This window comes from Pleurodeles waltl, chromosome 12, assembly GCF_031143425.1.
Source record: "Pleurodeles waltl isolate 20211129_DDA chromosome 12, aPleWal1.hap1.20221129, whole genome shotgun sequence".
Classification (NCBI taxonomy): Eukaryota; Metazoa; Chordata; class Amphibia; order Caudata; family Salamandridae; genus Pleurodeles; species Pleurodeles waltl.
In genome coordinates, this window is record NC_090451.1 from 618,096,423 (window position 1) to 618,124,231 (window position 27,809).

Genomic DNA, 27,809 nt, shown 5'->3' on the forward strand with positions numbered 1-27,809 from the left:
TAGGTCAAAAGATCAACACTTTTTGGATGAAAAATTAAAGGAAAGGAAACAGTAAATTAACAGGGATGAGTGGCGCACAAATACTTAAGATAAAGTCAAAGCGAAAGAAATTGTAAACATAAGTGGTAGTGAAGGTATCATGGGTCAATCAAATGTGAAAATCACGAGGAGCTCCCCCATAAATAAAAAATGGAAGCTTGTCAAGTAAGAAAAAAGTCCACCCTTTCAAAGGAGCAATTAGGTACACTCCTCTCTCCCCTAAGCAATAAAAAGGAAAAACAAATGTTTTTTTTTTGTTTCCCCAAAAAGTTGTTTTTGGGAAAAAATAAAAAAGTTAGATCCCAGGTACTAAGCATCCAGAGACTAATGACACAAGGTTAGTTATTTCATTTTCTACTTTTGTTGTTTTTTTGTGTTATTTATATGTATATAGTTTAAACCATTATGCTATGGTATTCGCTCATTGTAGATTCCTACCTCCTGCTGAGGAAAGTTTTAAATGTCATGTTTGATTCTATTTCATATATTGATGTATCAGTACCATTTAAAAAAATATATATATATTGATGTATGGTAACAAGAATTTCAGAAAAAAGTTTTCCTCATTTCGTTTTGATTTTGATTTAGGTGGCGATTTCTTGTCTTATCTCCGGCGTGAAATGAAACGTCTGTGGGTAAAAGATTTGCTGAGGTTTGCAGAACAAGTTTCAGCTGGAATGGCCTACCTGGAGAGCAAGCACTGCATCCACAGGTATTTGATTCCCTGTGAAGGAGTTCACCTCAGAGAACTGGTTGGGCATAGGGCAACTGTGCTTGTACAGACAGCTTCCATACACATGCGCAGTATAGTTAGATCGCAGGAGACTGTAATCAATATGCAACAAATAAAAAAACCAAGGTGGATTTAGAAGTGGATCATTATGACCCATAATCTGAGATGTTTTGGGGTTTTCCGTTATATCTATTTCTCTATAGCAAGGAGGGCCACTGAAATTGTGTGGCAATGGAAAACCAGGTTATGATTGTCAAAATTATACAGCAAAAAGGCGAAGTTGGTACATTCTGGGTCAGTAATATTTTTCTATTTTGCCATTTTAACACTATTAATTGATACAGACATTAATACTTTCTGGTCACACATTTCACCTCATTATTTTCACACATAACTACAGCAATCGGTTTCTGAGAGGTGACCAATTAAAATTTGCAACGGGTCTGCCACGGAGTAGCACCACGCGTGGCACATTACTTTTTTGTGACTTTTGATGCGTTTGAGTTACAAAATATTTTTGTTGAAATCTGAACATTACGCAGCAGATGGTAACTTCTATGACTAGTATGGTAAATCCATAGTTAGATGGGAAAAGCTAATGCCCCAAAATTAAATAACACTGGTCCGTTTGATACAAAATTGTGATTGCTTTACCTTAATTGCCCTGAAAAAAAGAACATAGAATCTTCCTTTTTTGTGGCAGCAGATTCCTTTCTGAGAGTGGTGGGACAGCCAGGTCCAAAATAGGCTATTACATTTTTTAGGAGATGAGTCTGGACTTAGCTTGTAGGAACAAAAGCACAATCCTGGTAATATGCAGTTGTGAAATTGTTATTCGATTGCCTTAAACTCAAGTTTCAAATTCTGGCTTGCATTTCAGTAAGCACATTGTGCGTCGCTTGCATTACAATGTAACCAGATTATTGTAAAATATTATATCCTTGAATCACAACACCGATTACTTCACTCACAACTCCAGTAATCTACACAGTAACATTACTAATCAGGTATCATCATTTCCGTGTGTTAATGCGCGTCGTTGGCATAGAATTAGGCATTGCCCCATGCCATTCTTCCCAGATAAACATTTCACCCCTTCTATTCACTTGTTTGTAAAACACTGCAACTTGCCTTCTTGCACAATCTCTCAGTTGTTCTGCCTTTTTCATTTTATTTTTCGAATAAGTGAAATCAAATACGAATGATAGTGATAATAATTCATTTATAATAGCATACTTACATGATTCTCTGGATTCATTCCTCATTATTCCCAATTTCTACGTATAGCTCATTATCCTGCCACGTTTCTCTTTCTAAACAGGTTCCAACAAATATTTATCAGCAAATCTGCTTGCAGTAATAATTATAATTATCCACCAATTTGCGTACATCCATGAACTTAATTAAACATCTTTTCTCCTCAGCCATTGCACGACAGGGTCCCAATTCGAGACTCCCCTCTCCCTCGCCTCCGTCCCTTGCGCTGATTCAGATTACACTCTAGATGAACCATTGAGTATACGGTGGGAGTGAGATCTGGTTTAAGCCGTGTTGTGGCAAAACAAATGCGTGCTGCTGTCATAGCCACAAAAACATAGGGCCTGATTTAAGAAAAGTGACACTGCACCCACTGCAGCGCAACTTTTCTTGCACGCCTTAGTGCCCCCCTAACGCCACCATGTGTGCGCTGTATCTAAGATACGGCGCACTATGACAGTAGTTAGGGGAACTGGCATCAAAATGTTTGACGCTAGTTCAGAGCTTTGCGGGATTAGCGTAAAAACAAATACGCTAATCCTGCACAGCCCATTGAGGCCCATTTTAAACAATGGTGTGCCTCCTTTTAACGCCTGCTTTTAGCAGGCGTTAAAAGTGGCACAAAAAAAAATGACGCAACTAATTCTTTTAGATTTCTTTGCGCCATTTTTCAGCCCCCCTAATGGAGGAACGCCCCCTTTGTAGCACAGAGGGTTACATAGTGCTGCAATGCATGCAGTGAGCCACATTGTAAATTTGGTGCTGCGATTTTGGCCTGGTTTGGCCACATTAGTGTAAAAAAAAAATGATGCTAATGTGGTACAAAGAGGCTCTTAAATCTGCTACATAGTACTTTTGTCCCCTGCCCTTCACTGCTTTGTTGTCTATAGCCAAGGGCATAAGCTGGGGTGTCATTAAAATCTGTATTTGAATAGATGAGCCTTAAAACCAGATGATCCCTTCCTTAAAGGGTTCTAATTTTGTACAATTACAAAACATATATCCCAAATCTGCCTCATGGCTACCACAGCGTGAACAGTTTGTCTTGGGACTTTCCCCCCAGCTAGCTATTTTAGCCGGGGTGTAAAAAAGATTGAACAGGGTCTTGAAGTGCTGGGCCTTCAGTCCTGCTGATAACAACACTTCATTTCCTGTCTCCAGTGATTCCAGAAAACTTACACTCCTTGGCCCCAGCCTCCTGCCCCAATTCTCAGCTTTTCCAAATCCTCTGGCATTAGCGCAATTAAACCTTTGTAAGTATGCCTTAGATTATCATCCCCCACACAACTAAGGTGAACCCAGAGAGGTACCTTCTCTACCAAAGTGTTCATTTTTGTCACAAAGTCCCTTATCTGGAAATCCTTAAAGCAATCCTTTTTTTCTAACCCAAATTCCTCTTGTAATTCCTAAAATGATTTCAGCTGGCTCAACCTGAATAAGCCCCCCACTATTCTACTCTGAACACTTCTCACCTGGAATAATATTTATCATGAAAGAAAGATAGCTGGAAAAATTGTGGCATACCAGAGAGGAGTATAATAGCTATATCTCCCTATTCCAAGCGTCTTTTTGACCTGCACCCACATCTTAAAAGCAACCTTAATTGTCTTAAACTTAATTTTCTTGAAGTAGCTGTGTTCAGCCTTCCCTAAAAAACAAGCTCTGGTGTCTGCTCCCATTATCAGCTCATAACTAGAATGCAGGTCCTTGGCCCACGATCGCCATTTTGCCCACCCAAATCCCAAATGTATTGTAACATTGCCGCCTAATCATAATAACTGAAGTTTGATACCGCCCAGTCACCCCTCGCCCTGAGCAGTATCAACAATTTAGGGACCTTCCCAGCTCTTGTGTACTTCCAAATAAAGCTATTGGCCATCTCTTCCATCCTCTTAAACCAGAGCTTTTCAAATTCTAAAGGGATTGCCCTGAAGAAATAAAGGATTTTAGACAATAACATAATTTGAATTACATTGCACTGCCCAATTGATGTTAAATGCATGTTATCCATCCACGGAAGGTCACTTTTGGCTTGCTGCAACAATATAGTAAGGTTTAGTTCTACTATATTTTCCACTCTAGTTATAATATGTGCACCTAGATATACTGCATGATCAACTCTCCGCTCATCCTCCAGTTGTATCTGGTCACTTACAATTATTTGAGTCTTACTCTTAGTAAGGTAATAGCCAGCCACCCTCCCAAACCTCACTGCTTTGCTCTGTACCTCCCTTATAACCCCAAATGAATCGTGTGTGACTAACGCAATATCATCTACATACACCAGTATCTTAGTTCTAATTCTCTGTTACTATTGGATTGATTAAATCATTCACCTCCAGTCTTATCAATGCATCAATATATAATGCAAAAAAAAGGAGTGAGCTAGGTCATCCCTGTCTTGTCACTCTCGTTATTTGAATCACCTCCGACTCACCACCCATTATTTGCAATCTTGCTGTCGGATTCCTCTATAATGCCTGAACAGCTGTAATAAAGCCCGAGCCTAATTGTTTCCTTTTGAGCACTGCCCACATATAATTCCATGTGACCCGATCAAAGGCCTTTTTGGTGTCAAGTTATATCAAAGCCAGGGGATCATCTGATGCTTTAGCCATGTCAAACAGGGTGATTCTCACCTAATGTGATCCTTGGTTCCTCTACGAGGGATGAACCAAGGTTGTCACGGAATACCATTTTGCCTACGACCCTACTTAACTGTGTAGCCAATATCTTGGAATATAATTTAGCATCACTGTTTATCAGTGATATGGGTCTATATGATCCTAACTCCAATGCCTCGCCTCCTTCCTAAATGCCACAATGTTTTTAGAGACTCAACAAGATGGGACCTGAAATCCTCTATGCACTTCTCGGAGCAACTGACTTTTGAGATGGTAATGTACTATAAATGCGTCCCTGATTTCCTCCACAGTAAGTTGGGCACCTACAGCATGCCCGTTCCTCATCATCAACCACCCCCATTGATTATCCCAAGATAATGTTCAGTCTTGACCGCAGAAGGCACTTCCTCTGCCTGATAAAGCTCCTTATAAAAATCTCTAAATACCTCGAGGACTGCATCCAGTGTAGTGACCACCTGCGCCCCTTATCTTTTATTTCCTGTATACCACCATACACTGCCTTGTGCCTTGTATAAAAGGCCAATAACTTGCTCACCCTTTCACTATATTCATAACACTCAGCCTTTCACACTGAGTATTTTTTAACTGCCTTCTTTGTGTAAATATTTTTAATGTTGCTTTAGCTACTGAAATCTCCAAATCTCAATATCTCCTGCAATTCATCTCCTCCTGCAGCTTTAATAACAAGCTGTACCTCCAATTCACCCAGATCTTTACACATATCCTTTAACTGCTGCACCTGGGTCCTCTGCATGTGTAAGCTAAAACTGAGGATCTCCCTCTATATTCCAGCTTTCAATGAGTCCGAGACAACCCCCCATCCACCCTCAGGGCACTACCTCTATTAAACTCCATGAATTCTGGAATCCACCTATTCATGGTGTTCAATATAATGTGCATTAAAAAGCAGCCCCCGGTTTGAGTTACACCTTTTCCCATTGATACCTGTACTTCTATTATCAGGGGATTAGGATCTGAAAATATCCTTGGCTGCTTCTCAATCTTTGCCCCCCTGACTAATATTGAGAAAAGTTAAAAAATAATCCAGCCTGACAATTTTTTTGTTGGGGGGCTGAGAAAAATGTGTACCCGAACCTGGGGCTTTTAGTCTCTCCCACACATGTACAAGTCTAAGAGTTGCTGCACAGCCCGATAAACCCAGGGTTTCCTACCAACATAATATCCAAAGGATGATCTTCCCAGATTACTAGCAATACGAATATTCAGATCCCCACAGAATATCAGTGGGGTTTGCCACAAGGCCAATGAAATGTTCAGATAATCAATTACTGCCGGTGCACCCAAGTTAGACCCATAGATAGAACAGATAGTTGCAATTGAGCTAGCCACCTGGCATTCGATCAAAACACACTGACTATATTTATGAGACAGTTTTCTTTTAACATCACACACATTCCTGTATGCCAAGACTGCTCACCCCTTTCTAGTGGTTTCCTGCATAGCTTGTGCCAGTTTAGCCCAAAGTTCCCAGTAGATCTTTCCTCGCCCCCTCTATATGTTTTTTCCTGTAAACAGTTTATATCTGCCCTTAGTAATTGCAGCCCTTCTGTCACTTTCACCCTTTTGAAACGGTCATTCAGCATACTCACATTAATTGAGCATAGGCGTAATTTCCTTACTCAAGACATTTGGATGTATAACAATCACCTCGCTTCTCACCAACCATGCATGTGCTGCATCTTAAAGTATAAGGAGATGCCAGGAACAGCAGCTCATATCTATTTAATTTGCATGTTTGTTTGGCTCCTCTCTTTGTAAAGTCCTGACTCACATTCCTGACCCCCACCTCTGCCCATCCCCCCCAAGTCCTCCCTTCTTCCTTAGCTCCCCCCAGCCCCACTCACCTTTCTTCCATAAGAGGCAGTCAGACTCATGCTGGTCTGAGTGATGGTTTGCGTGCCCCCCTTCCTTCCCAGGCATAGCAAACTAAATCACCCTATACCCTCCTGAGGGGAGAAAAAAATAAACAGTAGTCCAACAAAAAAAAGAGAGAAAAAAAAAATCAAAACCGAACTGAAAATAATGCATTCTCCCATGCAGGGCACAGATCAGCTCTCACGGATAACCCTTGGGGTGCACCTGACTGACCTTTCCATCTATATCTTTATCCCTTTAGCTTAAACGCTCTAGATATTCCTTGACCTTAAATTCTGACATGAATACCCATGACTTATTTTTATAAATGATATTGAGTTGTGCAGGTTTCATTAGATAGCCCCTGCTCCTTTCCCCTGTCATGGTTTTATGAGCTGCCTTAGCCTCCGGCACTGCTCTACAATCACATGACAAAAGTCCACTCTGGTAAAGATAGAGTGTCCCTCTCCATTCCGTTTATAGTCTGGACATGCTTTTTCGAATACCACTTGTCATAATAGAAAACTGCAGAAAACACTATAATAGTCCTGGGTTTTGCCAACCCAGCTCCATTTGCCTGATCCACTCTCTTTCCCATATGCAGAAACCGATGGGCCCTCTGGATTTAAAGTTTCTAGTTCCAACCGTCAAGTTGCTGGAAGGCACCCTGAAACAGCTTTATTACACAGGATCTGACATCATTACCCTCATCTCCCTCCTCCACACCCAGAATCCTCAAGTTATTACAGCAATGCCGATTCTCAAAGTCCTCTAGTTTCCATTGCATGTCCAGAAGCTGAGACTTGTGTGCAGTGTACTGATCCTTCATCACCGCCACCTCTGTTTCCATTACTTACACTCTGCTCTCCACTGCTGCATCCCTCTCCCCTATCTCTGAAAAGGCTTTTGAGATTCTCCTCACCACTCCCAACAACTCCCTGGTAGCGAACCTTGGATTCGGACTGTCAGAGCAGGTCTCGTCTCGGTGTTGAGTAATACTATGGTAGGTAAGATACAGAGGGGGTGGCTCATTCACCCCCTCCTGAGGTTGCACTAGGGCCCTGCTGAGGGTTAGCAAGTTCCTCAAACACATGCTGAGTAGTAGTATAATCCTATTTCAGACCAGCAGTGGCTGATTTAACACTCTACTTGTCCCTTGTCTTTGCATTCCTGTCCTCTTGTGCATCTTTGCCACACCTGCCATCACTGAGTCTCTTGCCTCAAGTGATGATCCATTTAAACTGCCTACTAAAACTTCCTGATGACTCCGTATCCTAGCTTGAAATCTCTGACCCCTCTAACACAGAAAAGAAACACTCCCCAGCCTCCACTGTCTCCCTGTCCGGCGCCATATGAGCCTTGAAGCTACTCTTCTTGTTTCTTTTGTCTTTCATAGCATTTTAATTGCTTTGTATCTCATCTCAATCCAGGAGCATATTGGTAACCAGCCCCACATTTCCTTGTTTGCTGATAAAGTCGGTAGTACCAGTAATGCTGCACACAATCCACTTTCTCATACCAGCCTCCTCTCCTGTGTCCTTTGAAATTCCTACATCAGTGCCCGGAATGGATATTGATGCAGCGGTCACAGGGGTTGGCTGTGGAAAGGGTTGTGAAAACTTTGCAGCCAGAACTGTTGCCTTGGGCTGCTCTGGGAACAAAGTGGTAAACACCCATCCAGGCCCACATTTGGGAACAGCCCCCGCCCCAGGATTTCTCAAGAGCTTGTGATCCCCATGTTTGAGAAGGCATAGCTCCTCCATCCATACAGAGCCTGCAACTCCATCGACACTGACCTGCTGTCCGGCCTCTCCAGAAACCCCCCCGGAGGGTTGATCCTCTATGCCCAATGCTGTAGGTGTGATGAATTGAGTAGTGCCACTCTGATAACCTACTCAGTTAGCTTCAGCCTCATCACCTCCACTTGCCGTAGCCTAACCGGCTGCTCTAACACTCCACCTTTGCATGTCCCTGTCTCCTCAGCAGTGCTTAATTTGTGCTTGTTGTTTCCGGTGCAAAGCACTGGCACTTATTTTTGAGGGCCTGGGCTTATCTTCTGCCTCAAGCATTTGCTGCGAGCAAAAGACACATATGGGAAAAGACAGAGGAAGAGAAAAACAAAAAAGCATCAAAATGGGAGAAAGTAGGAAGCTGCTAGAGTGAGCTGAAGGGGCAGGGAGTGGCTTCAAACGGATTGAAGAGGCCCTAGATGGCTTCGGGATCATGCCACCTCACATTTAATTGCAGCAGCCGCGACTTTAAGAGGCGGGCTTCGGTCACAGGCACTTTTCTACTTACAAATTAAGCACTGCTCCTCAGCCAGTGGGAGTGATGACGACAATCCTGCAACTTTGTCAGTTCGCTGATCCTGCCCTGTCAGCTGCCCACTCTCAGATCCATCTGCTTTTAGCATTTCCGCTATTAAGAGCCTACCTCCCACCATGCCTGCAGCTGAGCCAGACACTTCCCCAGGCTCTCAAACCAGCTGTGCTCTTGTTGGTTTCACCACCATCTCTTTAATTAAAGCCTCTGGCTTAAATTTTCCAGCTGTCCTCCGCTGGTCCCTGCCAGGAGGCTTGTGTGCTTCTTGTTATGGCCCGCATCTCTGTCCCATTTTGAATGCTGCTCTGACATTCTTGGGAGCCATTCTGTGTTCGACCCAAGTCTGCATCCCTGTCGTGCACCATCTTTCCTAGCAAAGCCGGGCCTGTGCCTGCTGGTGTTGAATAAACAGCACGCCGCCTGGCTGGACAAGCATACGAGGACACCTCTGCCCACTCTTGTTAGAAAAGCAGGGCTGGAAAGGAAGAGGAGCCTGCACTGGACCGCTCACACTGCCACCATATTGTCAAAAAAAACCTCAGTTGTTCTGCCTAATGTATTGTTGGGTTGGAATATGAGTTATCAATAAGTTACTAGTCCCTAACACTTCAAAGGAAACTGAAGTGTATCTTGCCTCTCCGCAGTGGTGGCCGGCAGCTTTAAGAGGGAGGGGGGCTGGCGGGAAGCACACACACACATGCACACACACTCATTCTTTCACACACAGACATGCATGCACATCCATTAACAACACTCATAAGATCCAAACATGCACGCATGCACCAAACTTTCATTTTAAAAGTTCACACACACTCATTCTTTCACACACACACGCGCGCACCCACTCACATCCATTAACAACACTCATAACATTAAAAAATGCACACACCAAACATTCATTTTAAAACATCTCACATACAAACACTGATTATTTCACACACGCACATCCATTAACACTCATACCATTCAAACATGCACGCACGCACCAAACATTCATTTTAAAAGATCACACACACTCATTCTTTAACACACGCATTAATTAACAACACTCATAACATTGAAACATGCACGCATGCACCAAACATTCTTTTTAAAACATCACAGACACACACACTTGCCTTCAGCCTCGAGGTCCTAGGAGGGTTGGCACTGCTGCCTTCCCTCATTGAGGGAAGGCAGCAGTCCCATCCTCGTCACAGAGTGAGAAGGGGTCAGTGAGACTGCTGATCCCACCCCACCCTGTGACAAAGTGTCACTGATTGACACTGGCTCTGGGCACTTCAGGGCTTAAACCTGAAGCGCCCAGGTCGAAGTCAATGGGTGACGCTTTCCTTGTCACCGAGGGGAGGGCCTCGAGGCATCTTTGCTGAGCCAAGGAGGTCACACCCATAGGAGCTCAGCCCAGCAAAGTTCAGCTCAGGCAGCCAGGAGTCTGCGCAAATCGCGCAGGTCTCACTCCTGGCTGTCTGAGCTGAAAATGAATAGTGTCTGTCAGGCTGACCTTTGTTCAGCCTGACAGACACTCTTCATGAGGGGCAAAAGGTGGGGGGCGTGGACCCTCCACCCTAAAGGACAGGCCGCGCCTGCCTCCCAGACTGAATTCTGACACCCCTGCATAACTCAGTGTAAAGAGGGTTCTGTGCCTCAATACCTCAAAAACTTTTTAAAAATGGGTGCACTTTAAAAGGTTCCATCTTTTATTTCACAGAAGGCAATGAGATTGCAAGGCAATATGTGAATTTGTCACAGCTATTGGGATAATACTAAAAAGTGACAGCAATGTTACAGAAAAAAAGGCAAATTGCTAATTTTGAAGAATTTCCATCCCACTGCTTGTTCATTTATTCCTTCAGTCCCTAAATATTATTTCTTTGGAGCCAGAGGTTCTTCCATGATTCCTGCCCCAGCATCTTCTAGGAGTCAATTTTTGATCCACAATATACTAGCCATAATAGTGACCTTACTTGAATTACTTCTTTAGAGTCTATAAATTGAGATTTCACCCTTAATCTCATTTTTATTTTATATTCTACTTCTAAAGGGATCTAGCAGCCAGGAATGTGTTGGTTGCAGCAAACAATGTCCTGAAGATCAGTGATTTTGGCATGTCCCGGCAGGAGGAGGATGGAGTCTACTCTTCCACCGGAGGCCTGAAGCATATACCGATCAAGTGGACTGCGCCAGAGGCCCTGAAATTCGGTCAGTAGTGGCACCTTTTTTCTGTCAGGGTGTAGTTTGAAAATTATGTTATTATTTTGTTTAGATACCACCCTATTACTGGCAGTTTTGGGGCAAGGGAGCTGAAACCCTTCTTTTGTTTTTGGACAGGACGATATTCGACTGAGAGTGACATATGGAGTTACGGGATTTTGCTATGGGAAATCTTCACCTTTGGAGCGACACCCTATGCAGGGATGTCCAACCGGCAAGCCCAAAGCCAAGTAGAAAGAGGTAAATATTGCTACATCAACACGAGGTAGTAGTGGTATTGAAGGGCGCACCTCCTCCAAGTATCAAATAGTAGACAAACCAATAAGTCCATAAAAAGCACAAACTATACGTAAAGTGGTGCTGAAAGGTATAATATGCCCTACTACCAACAGGCATAACAGTGTGACAGAACAGTAACACAGTAATAACACAACAACAGGTTCTAGTTTTTTTTAAATAGTTTACATAGTGGTGGGTAGCTACCGTATTACTCTTCTACCTAATTTTGTATAGCCTGTATCAAGGTACTGGGTGTAAATGGTTACCAAACAGCTGGCTATGAGCAGACTTGTGATCTGTTTCCCTGCCCGCACTGATGCAGGCAAGGAAACAGATCAACAGATTGCTCTATTCTCTAGGGAGCAGCATAAATAGCTGCCCCCTGCAAGTGGAAGCAATGCCAGTTCTAGCAGAATGCGTTGAGCTGGCTGGGGCTGCGTTGGCCTTGAGGCACCCCCCACAGCCCCCAACGTGTGGTTTGTGGGTGTCATGGGTGGGCAACGGAGCACCCACCTATATTAAAGGAAGGCCCTGGGGGAGGGTCCCCAGGGCCATTATAGGCTCAGGGAGTGGAATGTGCGCCCCCCCTCCCCTTTGCATAAAATACAGCCCTGGGGATGGGGTCTCCAGGGCCTAATGAGGCTCAGGTCGATGCATGCCCTCTCTCCCACATCAGGACTCAGAAGCAATATGGGAAATACAGCCTTTTTTACAATCGGAGACACAACAAAAAAATGGTGGAATCACATATGGTTGTTGTTCGCGGTATTTGATTCCTCCAATTAGTGCTGTACACTTTCAGGAAACAAAAAAGGATACAGTATAACAGAACTTCTGCACATATGTTGCAGGCATGTTGTGTGTACCTTTGGATCTGCAATCTAGTTGTTCATTCTGTAGTCGTGTCACATTGTTGTGACTATTTAAACAGAGTTGGAACACAGATTTGTGCTTCTCAGCTGTTGTTCTGACAGCTGCTGAAGGAGGATGTCATAATCTCTGCCTTGCCAGATATTCTGCTTCAAGGATTCTTGAATGCTGCCCTGGAGGAAAACAAGTTTTATTTCTTCTGCTAACTATATAAATGATTGTTCTAGTTTTTGGTTGTGAAGAGTTAAAGAGACTGGAAGTCAGAAAGTGCTACTAATTACTTAGAAGATTGATGCAGCTTGCTGAAGCCCCACAATCTTTGTGTTTATTTTACATGATGAAACTGTAACTCAGAAAGTGTTATCACACAAGGTGATTCTATTTGTGTTCATGAAGGATCAATATTACCATCTAGTGTCCTGCACTAGAACTGTTCTAAGATTAATTCAACAAACTTAAAGATCGGCATTTGATCATTTTTTGTTTGATGGAAGAAACCATAGCAGAGCGTGAAGTACCAGTTCTGCAATTATTGTGAATTATCGTGATGAAAAAAGAAATGTCATGGTCATAGAAAATTATACTTTTTTTTTTTTTTTTTTGTCCTCATACACCTTATGAAAACTCCTACATCAGCCCCATAGTTTATCCTGGCACCCTTTCCAGAGAGAAGCTGATCATGCCAAGGAGCCCCCATTTCCTCTCATATAGACATCGAGCGGAAGATGGTATACCCACACCAACCAGTCTAACGAGAGAGGGGGAGGAGGAGAAATAAACATTGGACATTAACAAACAAGGCCTCACTTTATACCCTCCCTATTGCACTATGGGCATACTCAGCTACCTTGCCACTTGAGCAGAGGGGCCCACATTTCCTCTTTCCTCTTACTTGAGTCTCCCACTGCCAAATCCATTCTTGCAAAGTAGAGGAGGGCTTGCAGCCAATCCTTGAGCAGAGGAAGAGTGTTCACCGTCCATTTTCAACAGATTTCCTTCCTGGCCACCAAAATAGAATAACAAATTAAGTTCTTATGAGCTTTACTACCATTGTGACTTCCACCACCTACCCCTTGTGTCTGCCCAAAGATAATCAGAGGGAGAGTTACCAAAACCTCCCATCCCAACATGCGAGAGAGATATTTACATAGATCTTTCCAGAAGAGCTCCACCCCCGGACACTCATAAAGCATATGAACATCAGAAGCAAGCTGTAGATCACATTTAGGACACTTAATTGCTTTGTTGCTGCCTATTTTAAAGATCCTTCCTGGGCTAGGTATACTCTATGTATCATAAACAAATGATCCCTCCGCAGAGATGCCGGTTTTGCTATCCTAAACAGGGTTAACATAGAGAATTCCCACCACTGCACAACATTCCCTTGCGGTATAACCTTCCCCCAGAGGGAGATGGGCAGTGTAAATTCCCCATCCAAACCTTCTAATATCTCCCAATACCAATTTGAAACCCGCTTGAGTCTGGGGGACTCTGTTAACATACATTACTCCAAAAAGCTGACAGCCCCACATGATACTCGTGATTTCCGTAACCAGCCTTTTATTTGAGCATACTTCAGTCTAGAAAAAGTACCCCTCCAGCTTAACCTCAAGATCCTCCAGAGAGATTACCACTCCTTCGCTAAATAGATCCCCCCAAGACACTATCCCTGCATTCTTCAGTGGCACTGCTAAAACATCCTTTAAGCATTCAGGAGTACCTGGGGAGTCCCAAATCGGAGCATATGGGCTATAATAACTGACTTCTGCCGCCACCCTCAAATAGTACCAACTTGCCGCAAGATTGCAGAGGATTTTTCATTTTATTTTTTTGAAGAATTTTGGATCTCCAAACTTGTAAAGATATCCCTTAGAGGCTCCCTTGACAGTGCCCACCATAGCTTTAAAGATTACGCCAATAGCCGAGGAGCCCGGAATGGCAAACAGCATTTTTACGGGGTTCAATTAATAAAGGTTTAGAGCTATACAAAAAATTAAGGCGGTCATTACAACATTGGCGGTAAAAGCCGCTTACTGTTGCGCAGAAGACTGCTAACATACCGCCGCTGCCGTGGAATTCCACCACAGCTATTACGACCCACATCTCGGAATCCAACAAAATTCAGACACCCACACAAGTCCGCCACACCAAAGGTCAGTGATAAACTGGCAAAAACAAAACCGACACTGTCACGCCAACAGAAATACGCCCACAATATCACGACACACAAATCCACGCGGTGGTCTTTCAACCGCGGTATTCCATTGGCGGAACACACCGCCGCGCTCACAATACACACACACACATACAAAACACAGCCACATTGGACAATTCAAATTACACAAACCTGATACACACACCACTCCCACACACCCATTACAATATAAAACACACACCCACATCACCCACAAACCCCTACGACCAAAATCACAGAGAGAAAGCCAGAGAGAGACACCAGTATCCACAAACTACCATCCACAGGCACTCAACACCATCACCCACACAACTCCATCCACGCACAAAACACCACACACCACTACATATCACCACACCTATCACCACACACACCACCCCACACATCACCTACACCACCCCATGGCACGACAAAGACACCCCAGGTTCTCGGAGGAGGAGCTCAGGGACATGGTGGAGGAAATCGTCTGGGTAGAGCCACAGCTATTTGGAGCACAGGTGCAGCACACCTCAATTGCAAGGAAGATGGAGCTATGGCAAAGAATAGTCGACCGGGTCAACGCAGTGGGACAACACCCAAGAAATCGGGAGGACATCAGGAAGAGGTGGAACGACCTACGGGGGAAGGTGCGTTCCGTGGTCTCCAGACACCACCTGGCGGTACAGCGGACTGGCGGCAGACCCCCACCTCCTCACCCACAACTAACAACATGGGACCATGGCACATGGTCCAGAGGACAGAGGCCCAGGAACACATGGGAACTGGGAGGGCTGCTGTGCGACAGGGGGCGGACAGGCCAAGGGAACCCACTCTCCACAAGGCCCTCTCCTCCATCATGGGAGCATACCACCACTCCCAGGAGACGATGGCATTTGTCCTGGCCAAGTTTCAGGAGACCCAGCGCATGCAGGAGGAACAGTATTTGGGCTTCAGGGATGAACTCAGAACCATCAGCTCCGCCCTGGGCACCATTGTAGGGGTGCTGAAGGAAATACACAACACCAGGAGGGAGACTGTGGCACTCCAAGGGGCCCCTGACACTAGCATGGACGATGAACTGCCCACCACCTCCGCCGGCGCTAGTGGACAGGAGGCACCACCACAGGACCACCACACCAGCACCCCACCCCCTGCAGAGGGAGACCCACCTGGCAAGCGGTCCCTGAGATCCAGGAACTAGACAGAGCACGATGCCAAGACCCCCGCCAAGAAATGAGACCACCCTGATTGTCAACCCACTGTCCCACTTTGTCACCCTGTCCATATTGGAACTGCCCCAGCTCCACTTCCTATGCCCATATGGGCAATGCACCTATGAGACAAATAGACTGAACTCTGCCATGGACACTCCTCCGCCATCAACCCTCACCATTTAACTTCCCCCACCAATATTTTGTATGTAAATAAACACACCTAAAGCACCAAAAGATCTGGAGTCTGTCTGTGATTTAGAAATAGTGTATTTGCAATTACAGTGACAAATTTTCCAGGAAATAGTAATGTCAACATACCTATGTCACACAGCTCTAGTCCATGAGGAATGTAAGCAGATGACACACATTGGAAACCACACCTGTGAAACCGTAAGGGAAAGTGACAACTCAGTGACCATACACTGGGTGAAATCGACAGACAGGATAGAGGTAGAAGTGTAAAAGTACATGTAGTAGGCAGGAATGTATTCCCACCTGTGTTTCACTGGAAACATTGCTGGATGACTGAGTCCCTCTTGTCAATGTCTTCTTCCTGTGCTTCCTCCTCATCACTTTCCACAGGCTCCACAGCTGCCACAACACCGCCATCTGGACCATCCTCCTGCAGAAAAGGCACCTGTTGTCGCAAAGCCAAGTTGTGAAGCATACAGCAGGCCACGATGATCTGACACACCTTCTTTGGTGAGTAGAATAGGGATCCACCTGTCATATGGAGGCATCTAAACCTGGCCTTCAGGAGGCCGAAGGTGCATTCGATCATCCTCCTAGTCCGCCCATGGGCCTCATTGTAGCGTTCCTCTGCCCTGGTCCTGGGATTCCTCACTGGGGTCAGTAGCCATGACAGGTTGGGGTAACCAGAGTCCCCTATTAGCCACACCCGGTGCCTCTGGAGTTGACCCATCACATAAGGGATGCTGCAATTCGGCAGGATGTAGGCGTCATGCAATGAGGCAGGGAACATGGCATTCACATGGGAGATGTACTGGTCTGCCAAACATACCATCTGTACATTCATGGAATGATAACTCTTCTGGTTCCTGTACACCTGTTCACTCCTGTGGGGGGGGGGACCAAAGCTACATGGGTCCCATCAATGGCACCTATGATGTTGGGGATATGTCCCATGGCATAGAAGCCACCTTTCACTGTAGACAAGTCCTCCACCTGAGGGAAAATGATGTAGCTCCGCATGTGTTTCAGCAGGGCAGACAACACTCTGGACAACCCGTTGGAAAACATAGGCTGGGACATCCCTGATGCCATGGCCACAGTTGTTTGAAAAGACCCACTTGCTAGGAAATGGAGCACTGATAGCACCTGCACTTGAGGGGGGATTCCAGTGGGATAGCGGATTGCTGGCATCAGGTCAGGCTCCAACTGGGTACACAGTTCCTGGATTGTGGCACGGTCAAACCTGTGGGTGATGATCAAATTTCTTTCCTCCATTGTCGACAGGTCCACCAGCGGTCGGTACACCGGAGGATTCCGCCATCTCCTCACATGTCCCAGCGGACGGTGCCTATGAAGGACAACAGCGAGCACAGAGTCAAACAACTCAGAGGTGTGTACCCACAGTCTACACCGAACACCATTCATACACAAAATCTGGCCTGTATGCGTGTTGTGAGACTAGGCGTAGGTATGTGTGACGCAGTTGGTAATTACGCCATGTGGGCCCCTGAAATGGCGGCTGCCTGACCTGCAAAGTGGGACAATGGGATGTGAGGTAACTGCGCTGGTGTGGTAGGCGGCGAAGACCCCGGCGCAAAGCTGCATTGGTTAACATTGGACCCTATGGGTCCCAGGAGCCAATGACGATGTACGCCGGCGGTGATGTTACGCACCGCCGCGGACGTGACCGCTGCGGACGTGACCGCCATTTTCTAACTGTTTAATCACTCGATACCTGATCTTCGACAGCAGAGGACCTACACTGCAAGTGCTGCTGTGACCTCGGTCTGGAAGAGACAATGGCTCGTGCGTCTGGGGAAAGGGCCCCTGCCTTCACTGCAGAGGAGTTGGAGAAGCTCGTCGACGGGGTCCTCCCCCAGTACACGCTACTCTATGGTCCTCCAGACCAACAGGTAAGTACACAGGGAGCATGTTGTATGGGCTATGCCTGTGTGGAGAGAGCTGGTTGTAAGAAGGAAGGGGGCAGAATTCTGCGTGCATGAAAGACTGTGAATGCATGTGCCACATGGCAAGGGTAGGGATGTGGGCCACTCACTTTGACGGTGCAGTTGGTAATGACTTCTCTTCTTCCCCTGTACATTTCATGTAGGTCAGCACCCACCAGAAGAAGGATATTTGGCGTGCCATCGCCAAGGACGTCCGGACCCTGGGGATCCACCACAGACGGAGCACCCACTGCCGTAAAAGATGGGAGGACATTCGCCGCTGGAGCAAGAAGACGGCGGAGGCTCAGCTGGGGATGGCCTCCCAACGTGGGAGGGGTGCCCGTCGAACCATGACCCACCTGATGTTCTGGATCCTGGCGGTGGCCTACCCGCAGTTAGATGGGCGCTTGAGGGCATCACAGTAGACACAAGGGGGTGAGTACACTATCATTCAGCTGACTTTGCGCACAGTGAAGTTGCCTGGATGGGCTGTGGGTTCCCCTAGGCCAGGGTGAGTTCCGTAGGCTAAGCCCATTTGTAAGGCATGGCCCTGTGGCCCCCCACCCCACCTCTGTAGAGTGCCAAGTACAGCTATTCATGCACCTGTGTCATCTATGTGTGCAGATGTCGTCCATAGCCTTGTAGGCCATTTCCCAGGAATTGCATGGTAGAGCCCAACAGCGCGACATAGTGCAGGGGGCTGCTGTGTCTGTATTGTCCGCCAACGGTAGCGGTAAGCCATGCACTCAATCTGTCTTTCTTCTGTTTCCCCCCCTTTTTGTGGTCTCCCTGTTCTTGTGTGCATTAGCATCATCAGGCGGAGGTACAGTGGCACCGGAGAACGAGGGAGCTGCATCCCACATGGGCATGGAGGCCCACACTACGGACTCTGAATACACCAGTGGGTCGGAGGGCGAGGGGAGCACCACGGCGGTCACAGGATCTGCAACCAGCGACACGGACTCGTTCTCCGATGGGAGCTCCCTTGTGGTGGCGGCCCCATCTGTGCCCCCCACTTCAACAGGTACAGCCGCCACCCCCCCTACCAGCACCGCCCTCCCAGCAGCCCCTCCGCGTGTGCCCCGTGCCCGCTCACCCAGGAGGATGGGCATCACCTTCGCCCCAGGCACCTCAGCCCCTGCCCCTGTCACCTCTGCTGCCCTCATTGAGGAGGCCATTGACCTCCTCAGGTCACTCACTGTTGGGCAGGCTACCATTTTGAATGCCATCCAGGGTGTAGAAAGGGAGTTGCAACACACAAATGCATTCCTGGAGGGCATTCATTCTGGTCAGGCTGCCCTTCATCGAACCGTTCAGACTCTGGCCTCAGCACTGATGGCAGCCATTGTCCCTGTGTCTAGCCTCCCCCCTCCAACTTCCTCCACCCATACCCAATCCCCTGTACCTCTGCCTATCCCAAGCACACCATCAGACAAGCTTGCACACACGTCAACATACAAGGGAAGCTCAGGCAAACATAAGCATCACGCATCCCACAGGCACTCACGCAAGCATCAAACACATACAGACACACCAAAATCCACTGCCTCCACTGTGTCCCCCTCCTCCTCGTCTCCCTCCTCCCTCCCAGTCTCTACACTCACACCTGCATCCACTACCACTACAGCCACTACGTCCCGCACCAGCACACCCACCACCACACCCCGCTCACGTGCACTCACCACCCCCACTACCATTTACACGTCCCCTGTGTCCTCTCCCAGTGTCTGTGATGCCCCCTCCGAAGATACACAAACGCAGGCACACACCCACCCAACAGCCATCCACCTCACAACAGCCTCCAGCGCATGCACCTGCACCCAAATCCACAAAAGTTACACCTCCTACAACCACCACCTCTTCCTCCACTCCCAAACCCCCTCCAGCTACCCGTCCCAGTGTGTCCAAACAACTTTTCCTGTCCCCCCTTAACCTATTTCCCACCCCCCGTCCAACTCATAGGTCCTGTACTAGCACCTCAGCCAAAAAATCTCCGGGACCAGTGGTGCCTGTTGTTACAGGTATGTGGACTGCACCACCCACCAGGGCAGCCAGTGTGGCACGGAGCCACAGCACAGCCAGTCCCCCCCCTGTGAAGCACCACAAGTTGGACAGTGCCCAGCGGGAGAAGGTGAAGACTCTAGCCATCCAAGCCGCTCACAGGGGTCCCGGGGGGAGTGTGGACTCAGCTGTGACTCCTCCCAAGGTGGGGAAGGGGCAGAAGAAACCTCCAAAGTCTGGGAGGAGCAGCACGGCGGAGAAGACCGCCATCATGCCCGCTGGCCAGGAGGCCACCGCCAGCCCCATCGTCACTGCCCAGGAGGCCACCGCCAGCCCCATCGTCACTGCCCAGGAGGGCCCTGCAGGCCACAGCCCAGCTGACCCATGAAGGACCGCCAGCCACAGCCCAGCTGGGAATGACGGACCGCCATGGTAAGGACCTCTGAACAGGGCAAGGACCGCTGAACAGGTCAGAAACTGGCAACTCAAGCACCGCTGAGCAGGCCAAGGACCGCTGAACAGGGCAAAGACCGCCATGGCAAGCACCGCTGAACAGGGCAAGGAGCGTTGAACAGGTCAGAAACTGGCAACTCAAGCACCGCTGAACAGGCCAGGGACCGCTGAACAGGGCAAAGACCGCCTTGGCAAGGACCGCTGAACAGGGCAAGCACTGCTGAACAGGGCAGAGACCGCCATGGCAAGCACCGCTGAACAGGGCAAGCACCGCTGAACAGGGCAAAGACTGCCATGGCAAGGACCGCTGAACAGGGCAAGGACCGCTGAACAGGTCAGAAACTGGCAACACAAGCACCGCTGAACAGGGCAAAGACCACCATGGCAAGCACCGCTGAACAGGGCAAAGACCGCCATGGAAAACACCGCTAGCCCATTTGCGGCAGGGGCAGTGACGCAAGTGGGACCGTCACGGGGTGAGTGCTGCACTCTGGGCACCAGTCCCCCTCCAGAACCAGTGGAGACATGCATCCACTCCGTCTGTCCTGCACAGGATGAAGCAATCTGGGCACCAGTCCCCCTCCAGAACCAGTGGAGACATGCATCCACTACCTCTGTCCTGCACAGGATGAAGCACTCTGGGCACCAGTCCCCCTCCAGAACCAGTGGAGACATGCATCCACTCCGTCTGTCCTGCACAGGATTAAGCACTCTGGGCACCAGTCCCCCTCCAGAACCAGTGGAGACATGCATCCACTACCACTGTCCTTGGCAGGATGAAGCACTCTGGGCACCAGTCCCCCTCCAGAACCAGTGGAGACACGCATCCACTCCGTCTGTCCTGCACAGGATGAAGCACTCTGGGCACCAGTCCCCCTCCAGAACCAGTGGAGACATGCATCCACTACCTCTGTCCTTAGCAGGATGAAGCACTCTGGGCACCAGTCCCCCCCCAGAACCAGTGGAGACATGCATCCACTACCTCTGTCCTTGGCAGGATGAAGCACTCTGGACACCAGTCCCCCTCCAGAACCAGTGGAGACATGCATCGACTTGAGAGACTGTGGCTTTGCACTCCCCAGGATGGTACAGTGGGCAAACCAACCACTGTAGAGACTTGAGAGACTGTGGCTTTGCACTCCCCAGGATGGTACAGTGGGCAAACCAACCACTGTAGAGACTTGAGAGACTGTGGCTTTGCACTCCCCATGATGGTACAGTGGGCAAACCAACCACTGTAGAGACTTGAGAGACAGTGGCTTTGCACTCCCCAGGATACATCAAAGGGCATGGAGGCCCCTTGTGGATCTGGCGTTGTGCACTCATCTGGCTGAGGTGCCCCCCCTTCCCCCTGAGGTGCCTGTTGTATTTCTATATGATGCCCCAGCAGCGTTCTCTCCGTCATGTTCGGGTATCTTGTGTGGGCCTCGCCCATGCATTTTGGGCCCAGTGGTCCACAGACTATGAATGATGCAAAACCTGCACTACTAATTGTGGTGTATATTTTGTTTATAGTGTATATATATATATATATGTATATTTTTGCTTACTGAATTTTGATACATTACAATAGTTACACTAATTTCCTTTTGTCTTTGCATTCTTCCGGAGTGTTTGGGGGGGTGTTACTGTAATGTATAGATAAGCATTGGTGTGTTTGTTGTAGTGGGTGAGGGTCGGGGTGGGGGTTGGGGTGTTGAGTGTGTGTATCCCTGTTTTTTGCCTCCCCCCCTCCCCTATGTCGTAGGTGCAGTACTCACTGTGGTCTTCGCCGCCGGCGTTGGTGCTCCTCGTAGAAGAGCAGGAAGACTAGCGCTGGGAGAATATGAAGTTCCGGCTCCATGGTGCCCTCCTTCCTTGTGGAGTGTGTAGAGGTGAGCGTTTTCCCATCGAAATGCCTGTTTCCGCTGTGTTTTTATCTGCGGTGAATCCGCCCCGGAAAAGGTGGCGGATTGGCCTGTCATAATAGTGTGGGCGGTACATTGTCTCCCGCCTGTCTGTTGGCGGTGACCGCCGCGCTGTTTGTTTGTACCGCCGTGGCGGACGGAGTGTTAAAGTGGCTGTCTTTGTTGGCGGTTTCCACCACTGTTGTAATTGCAAAAATTTTACCGCCGGCCTGTTGGCGGTCTTACCGCCGCTTTAACACTGTCCGCCAGGGTTGTAATGACCACCTAAGTTTAGGCAGAATCATAATTTTTACCAAATAAACCCTCCCAACCAATGTCAAGGGAAGGTACATCTATTTCTGAAGAGATCTGCACCCCTCCTCTACCACTGTTTTTAGGTTCGTCATTGCAAGCAGATCAACGTCCTGAGTGAATGAAATCCCTAAATATCTAATTTCTCTCTTCAGTTGTATCTGTCCCACCGACTTATGATTCCAAGCCATAGCCTCTGTTTTCTCCTTATTTACCTGAAACCCCGAAACTTTACCAATGTCTTCAGCTAAGGACAAAAGCATGGACAAGGCAGATAACAGGTCTGCTGTATATACTAAGAGGTTTTCAGCATATAGGACAACCTTTTTCACCCATCCATTACACTTAAAGGGTACAATAACCAAATTTCCTCTTATTTTCCTAGCCAGTGGGTCTATATACAAGTCAAACAACAGCGGAGAGAGAGGACAACCCTGACTAGTACACCTCGTGATCTTCAAAGGCTCAGTAAGATTGCCGTTTACTAAGACTCTAGCAATGGGGTCTCTATATATAAGACCTATTGCTCCACACAGATTTTCTCCTAGACCAACTGATCTCAAAATGAATGCTAGGTATTTCCAGTTCACCCTATCAAAGGCCTCATTGCATCCAGGGTTACCACAGCCAAAGGCATTTCAAAAGATGTGGACATGTCTATTGCCCCCACCAAATTATATGTCAATTCATGGAGAAACCTACCCTTAATAAATCCTTTTTGATCAGGATGAATTAATTGACCCACCACTCTGCTGAGTCTATCAGCAAGAATTTTAGCAAATATCTTATAATAGCAGTTCAGCAAGGAGCTAGGCCTATAATACTCACACTTAAACAGACTCTTACCCGCTTTCAGAATTAAGGCGATCGTAGCCTCATTCCATGAACCCGGGAGAGAGGCCCTGTCTTCAAAGAGCACTGCAAATACTTCTACCAAGACTGGAATTATTAAGTCAGCCACCGTTTTATAGAACTCCATAGGAATGCCATCTGGCCCAGGTGTCTTACCATCCTTACTACCCATCAACACCTTTCTAATTTCCCCAGCTGAAATCGGGCTATTCAAAGCAACTTGCTCTTCTTGTGAGATAGTTGGGAGTATAACATCCACCAACCATTTACCGATGTCCTCCTCTCTTACCTTATCCCCTTCTTTATACAATTCAGAAAAGAAAGAGTGAAAAGCTGCCTCCATTTCCTCGCTATTAGATGATCTCTCGCCTGCTTGATTTATCTCTACTTGCTTAATATAGTTGCTCACTAAATCCCACTTACATTTCCAGGCTAGTAACTTGCCTGCATTCTCACCTTACTCAAAGTGAGCTAGTTTACTAGCCACTGCTCTTTTGACCACCCTGGCTTGTAACACCTGAAGAACCAGAACCTTTTGGGCCTGGCGGCGCAGGGTACGCCTAAAATCTCCTTGGATTCACCTGCCTCAACTAACAGAGACACGGGACACTCTGTCAGGCGTAAAAGATCAGATTTTATTAGCTGCAGCTAGTACAGTTGTCCAAGAAGTACACAAGGTATGTTCTCAGGAGACTGCCACTTTACTTTGTGGCGCACAATCTTATATACCGTATAAAAACATTCATTAACTACATACACTCCCAGAACACATAGAAAGGAGCCAGTAAGAATGATGTAAAGATAGAACAGAGTCAATAGAAATGTCGGAAAACAAGACAGAACAAAGTATCAAGTGACTTAAGGCTGCCTCCCCTCCAGCTGTGTTTGTCACCCCTCCCTTGAACTAATTCATTAACCGATCCACAACGAAGTTGCATGTGGTGCGATAAGTTTGTGTGCGTTTGGAGGACAGTTGTGAAATGAGAGAATACTAGCAAAGGACAGCGAAGGCCAGACGATAAGATAAGATCGGCGGAGAATAGTGTGAGCCTACAGATAGTTGAAACAAGGATTAGAAAACCAGACAGGGATTAGTGTACTCGGTCAGACCTTAATACCAGTCTTGTAAAGATAGAGGCAGAAGACTGTTTTGAACACCATGTTGCAGAATAAGCAGAAAAGGCAGAATGGACTTCGTTCGCTGTGCTGCCTGAGTGAAGGCAACATAAAATGGCGGCGGGCCACAAAATGGCGGGTCGATACGATCGTATTAAAAATCGAATTTCCTCAGACCCTCCTTTTGCCAGAACTCAGGCAAGATACACAAACTCATGTTAGTCTGAGTCGATGTCTATGGCCATGAGGTCATCAAGCTGTTGCTGTACCATCATTTTGATATTCTCTGTTCTTTGTGACTTGGGTTTGGGAATACATGCAGTAGCACATAGGTTGCAGACGGCAGGACCGCAGTGCATACAAAGACAACAAGAGAATATAAAAGCTAAAATTACTCCAAAGAATGTCAATACCTTCCAACCCCATTTGGACAGTAATCCCCAAAACCACTCTGAAAAGGACCAATCTCCTTCGTCCTGATGAATCGACTCGGAGATTATGTGTAACTTAGAGATAGCTTGGTATACTGTCGGAGCGTCATTAGGTATGAAAATACAGCAACTTGATCCGATCAATTTGCATACTCCACCACGGTCCGCAAGAACAAAGTCTAAGGCAACACGGTTCTGCAAGGTCATAAGACGATCAGCCTGTAGTTCAGCTGTAATGTTACTTAAAGCTCCTACAGTGATGTCTATGGTGGTTTCTACGACACGAACCAATTGCCTTATATTTCTGCTGTTGGCCATTGGACCCCAGAAGGGAAGAAATCCTTTGAGGAAATCTCCTCCCTCTTGTCCTGCTGTGTCTTTCGAATCCACAATCCCTCTGCCATATCTATTTTTATGATGGTTCGCAGGAGCGGTGTATGTAGGGGGAAGAAGAAAGGCTATATAACAAGTACCAGAAAAATCAGCTGGCAACCATGTATAAGCCCTATCGTGGCAAACGAAGTATGTACCTTGAGATGGTACTAACGGCGGTGAATTCAGGGCTGAATAAACATATGTATGGGAACATAAACTTTCTCTTTGTCCGGTGTTTGGAGTTCTACCATTTATTTGCAGACAGAAATTTCCTTGTTGGGGTATGACCCGTATCGGAGGAGATTTTCCTTGCTCAATCTTATCATTGAGGCTGGAAATGTAATCAGTTATGTTCCAATTGGTATATGCTTTTCTTTCATCTATGGAAGCTTCACTTTTTTCCATGATTTTAGCCATAGCTACCATTCCCTTTATCAATAAACTATGACTGAAATCTGAACCAACATTATGTGAACTGACAGGTTGTTTAATTTTACTTTGATATGCATTATTGAAAATGACAAAATAAGCCCAAGCGGAACCTTCATAGGAGAATGGAAGAACTAAATATGGCATTCCTTTTTCTACTGTATGTGGTATGAGTCCACACACCCAACAGTCAGTTGTATTGATCACTAACTGATGTTGATGTAACAACTGGACGAAGGAATTGTTAAAGTATTCAGTTCTTCTGATGAGTTCATGCTGGGGAAGAGTGTGGAATAGGTGCGGAGAGATAGTAGAAGAAGATGTAGAGGTAGGAGAAGAGACAACTTTTTGCTGCAGAGTAATAATGATCCAGTTTACAGATGCCAAAAGAATACACGACAATATAATGATGCATAGAGCAATACTACAATGACTACATATTTCTTTACAATTATTCTTTACATTTTTACTTTCTCTTTTATTTAATGTAGCCTCCATCTTTCTAAGTGGATGCTCACGGCAATCTTCCTCAATCACTGTAGTCACGATTATCTACCGTCCTATGACACTGTGAGGTCCTGCAGGCCTATTGCCACTTACTCAGGTCGTGACTAAGACTCCTACCGTGACCCTGCAACCGGGATAGAGTACTACATAGGAGAGAAAGTTACAAGTTCTTTGGTCTTGGTCTCAAATTATAGCGTTCCTGTCCAGAAGCAGTCTGGTTTTGAAACAATGTTCCTGGATTTGTCGTGTTCAAGCGACGATGCGATGGTATTGCTTCTTGAAGGATGTCGTCGTCCTCTTTCTCAGAAAGTGTTCCAATTAGACGCGCATCACTGAATGGTACAAATTGCGGAACTTTCTCACTTTCAGAGTCACTGATGCCTCTACGGACCCACTGATCGAAAGGCAAAGGCAAAGGCACTTTCTTGCAGTGCACGGCATGCACCCAGTTTTTCTTTCCTTCGACTTTAACTGCTGTTCTTGTGGTCAAAAGAACCAGGCATGGCTCTCTCCATCTGGGCTCCAAATTTCTCTGTCGTTGGAAATTTTTCGTGCAGACCCAGTCACCTGGTCGGATGGAATGACCTGGGTCTGTGGAAGCCTCTGGTAGAGCACTCTGAACCTGTTGATGAAGAACACGCAATTTAGTTGTAAGGTCATGCAAGTAGTCAATCAACATCGGGTATGGCAAGTCTGAGTATTTCTTAGGGCGAGGAACTCCCCATACATTAGCTGGACGACCAAATATCACTTCGTAAGGGCTAAGCCCCAAACGAGAGTGTACTGCTGTTCTGATGGACAGAAGAGCCAATGGTAAAGCATCAGGCCAATTAAGTCCTGTGCTAGCTTGCACCTTAGCAATTTTAAGCTTCAAGGTTCCATTGTAGCATTCTACTAAACCAGCCGACTGTGGGTGATTCGCCGCGTGGAACTTCTGTTTTATGCCAAGACCGGCACAAACTTTTTGCATGACTTGACCCACAAATTCGCTCCCATTGTCACTCCAGACAATGCGCGGCAAACCAAACCTAGGGAAGAATTCTTTCAAAAGTATTTTGGCAGTTGATAAAGCAGTATTGTCCTTCAGAGGGTAGGCTTCTACCCATCTAGAAAAAGCACATACTACCACCAGAACATATTTGAGATTGTTGCATCGTTCCATGTGAATATAATCGATCTGCAACACTTCAAATGGATATGTTGGAGGAGCAAAATGACCTGCTGGAGTTGGGGTTCCCTTTCCCGGATTGTACATCAAGCAAACAATACAATGTTTTACTACATTATTTGCACACTTTGGGATTCCCTCATTTTGCCACACTGGAGCCAGAAGTCTACATATTCCTTTTGCACTTAGGTGAGCTGGACCATGTGCCATAGTAACTACAGGTAGTACATAAGCATCTGGTAACAGCCAACGTTGATGTTCTGATAATTCAACCCAACATCCCATCTCATCTAACATTCCTGTACTTTCCTTCCACTTTCTCAACTCATTCTCCGTAGCCTCTCCTTGAATTGATTTCACACTCTCTACTGTATCTTCACACATTCCCTTTTCTTTTACGCAGTTTGCGGGACCTGAAACATACATTCGACTTGTGTTGTCTCTGGCTGTCTTTTTCGCTACCTCATCTGCAAATGCATTTCCTCGACCAACATCGTCCACAATCTTTTTGTGTGCACTACAC

The 27,809-nt window shown here is 46.7% G+C and overlaps 1 protein-coding gene across 1 annotated transcript in view; it reads left to right on the plus strand.

The window, feature by feature from the left end:
- The window catches only part of LOC138267161 (tyrosine-protein kinase Fer-like), a 194,930-nt gene that overhangs the window by 120,869 nt on the left and 46,252 nt on the right, over positions 1 to 27,809 (plus strand). The window contains exons 8-10 of the mRNA XM_069216011.1: positions 628 to 751; positions 10,913 to 11,070; positions 11,200 to 11,322. Coding sequence (XP_069072112.1) covers positions 628 to 751; positions 10,913 to 11,070; positions 11,200 to 11,322 — 405 coding nt within the window. The remainder of the gene's footprint in view (positions 1 to 627; positions 752 to 10,912; positions 11,071 to 11,199; positions 11,323 to 27,809) is intronic.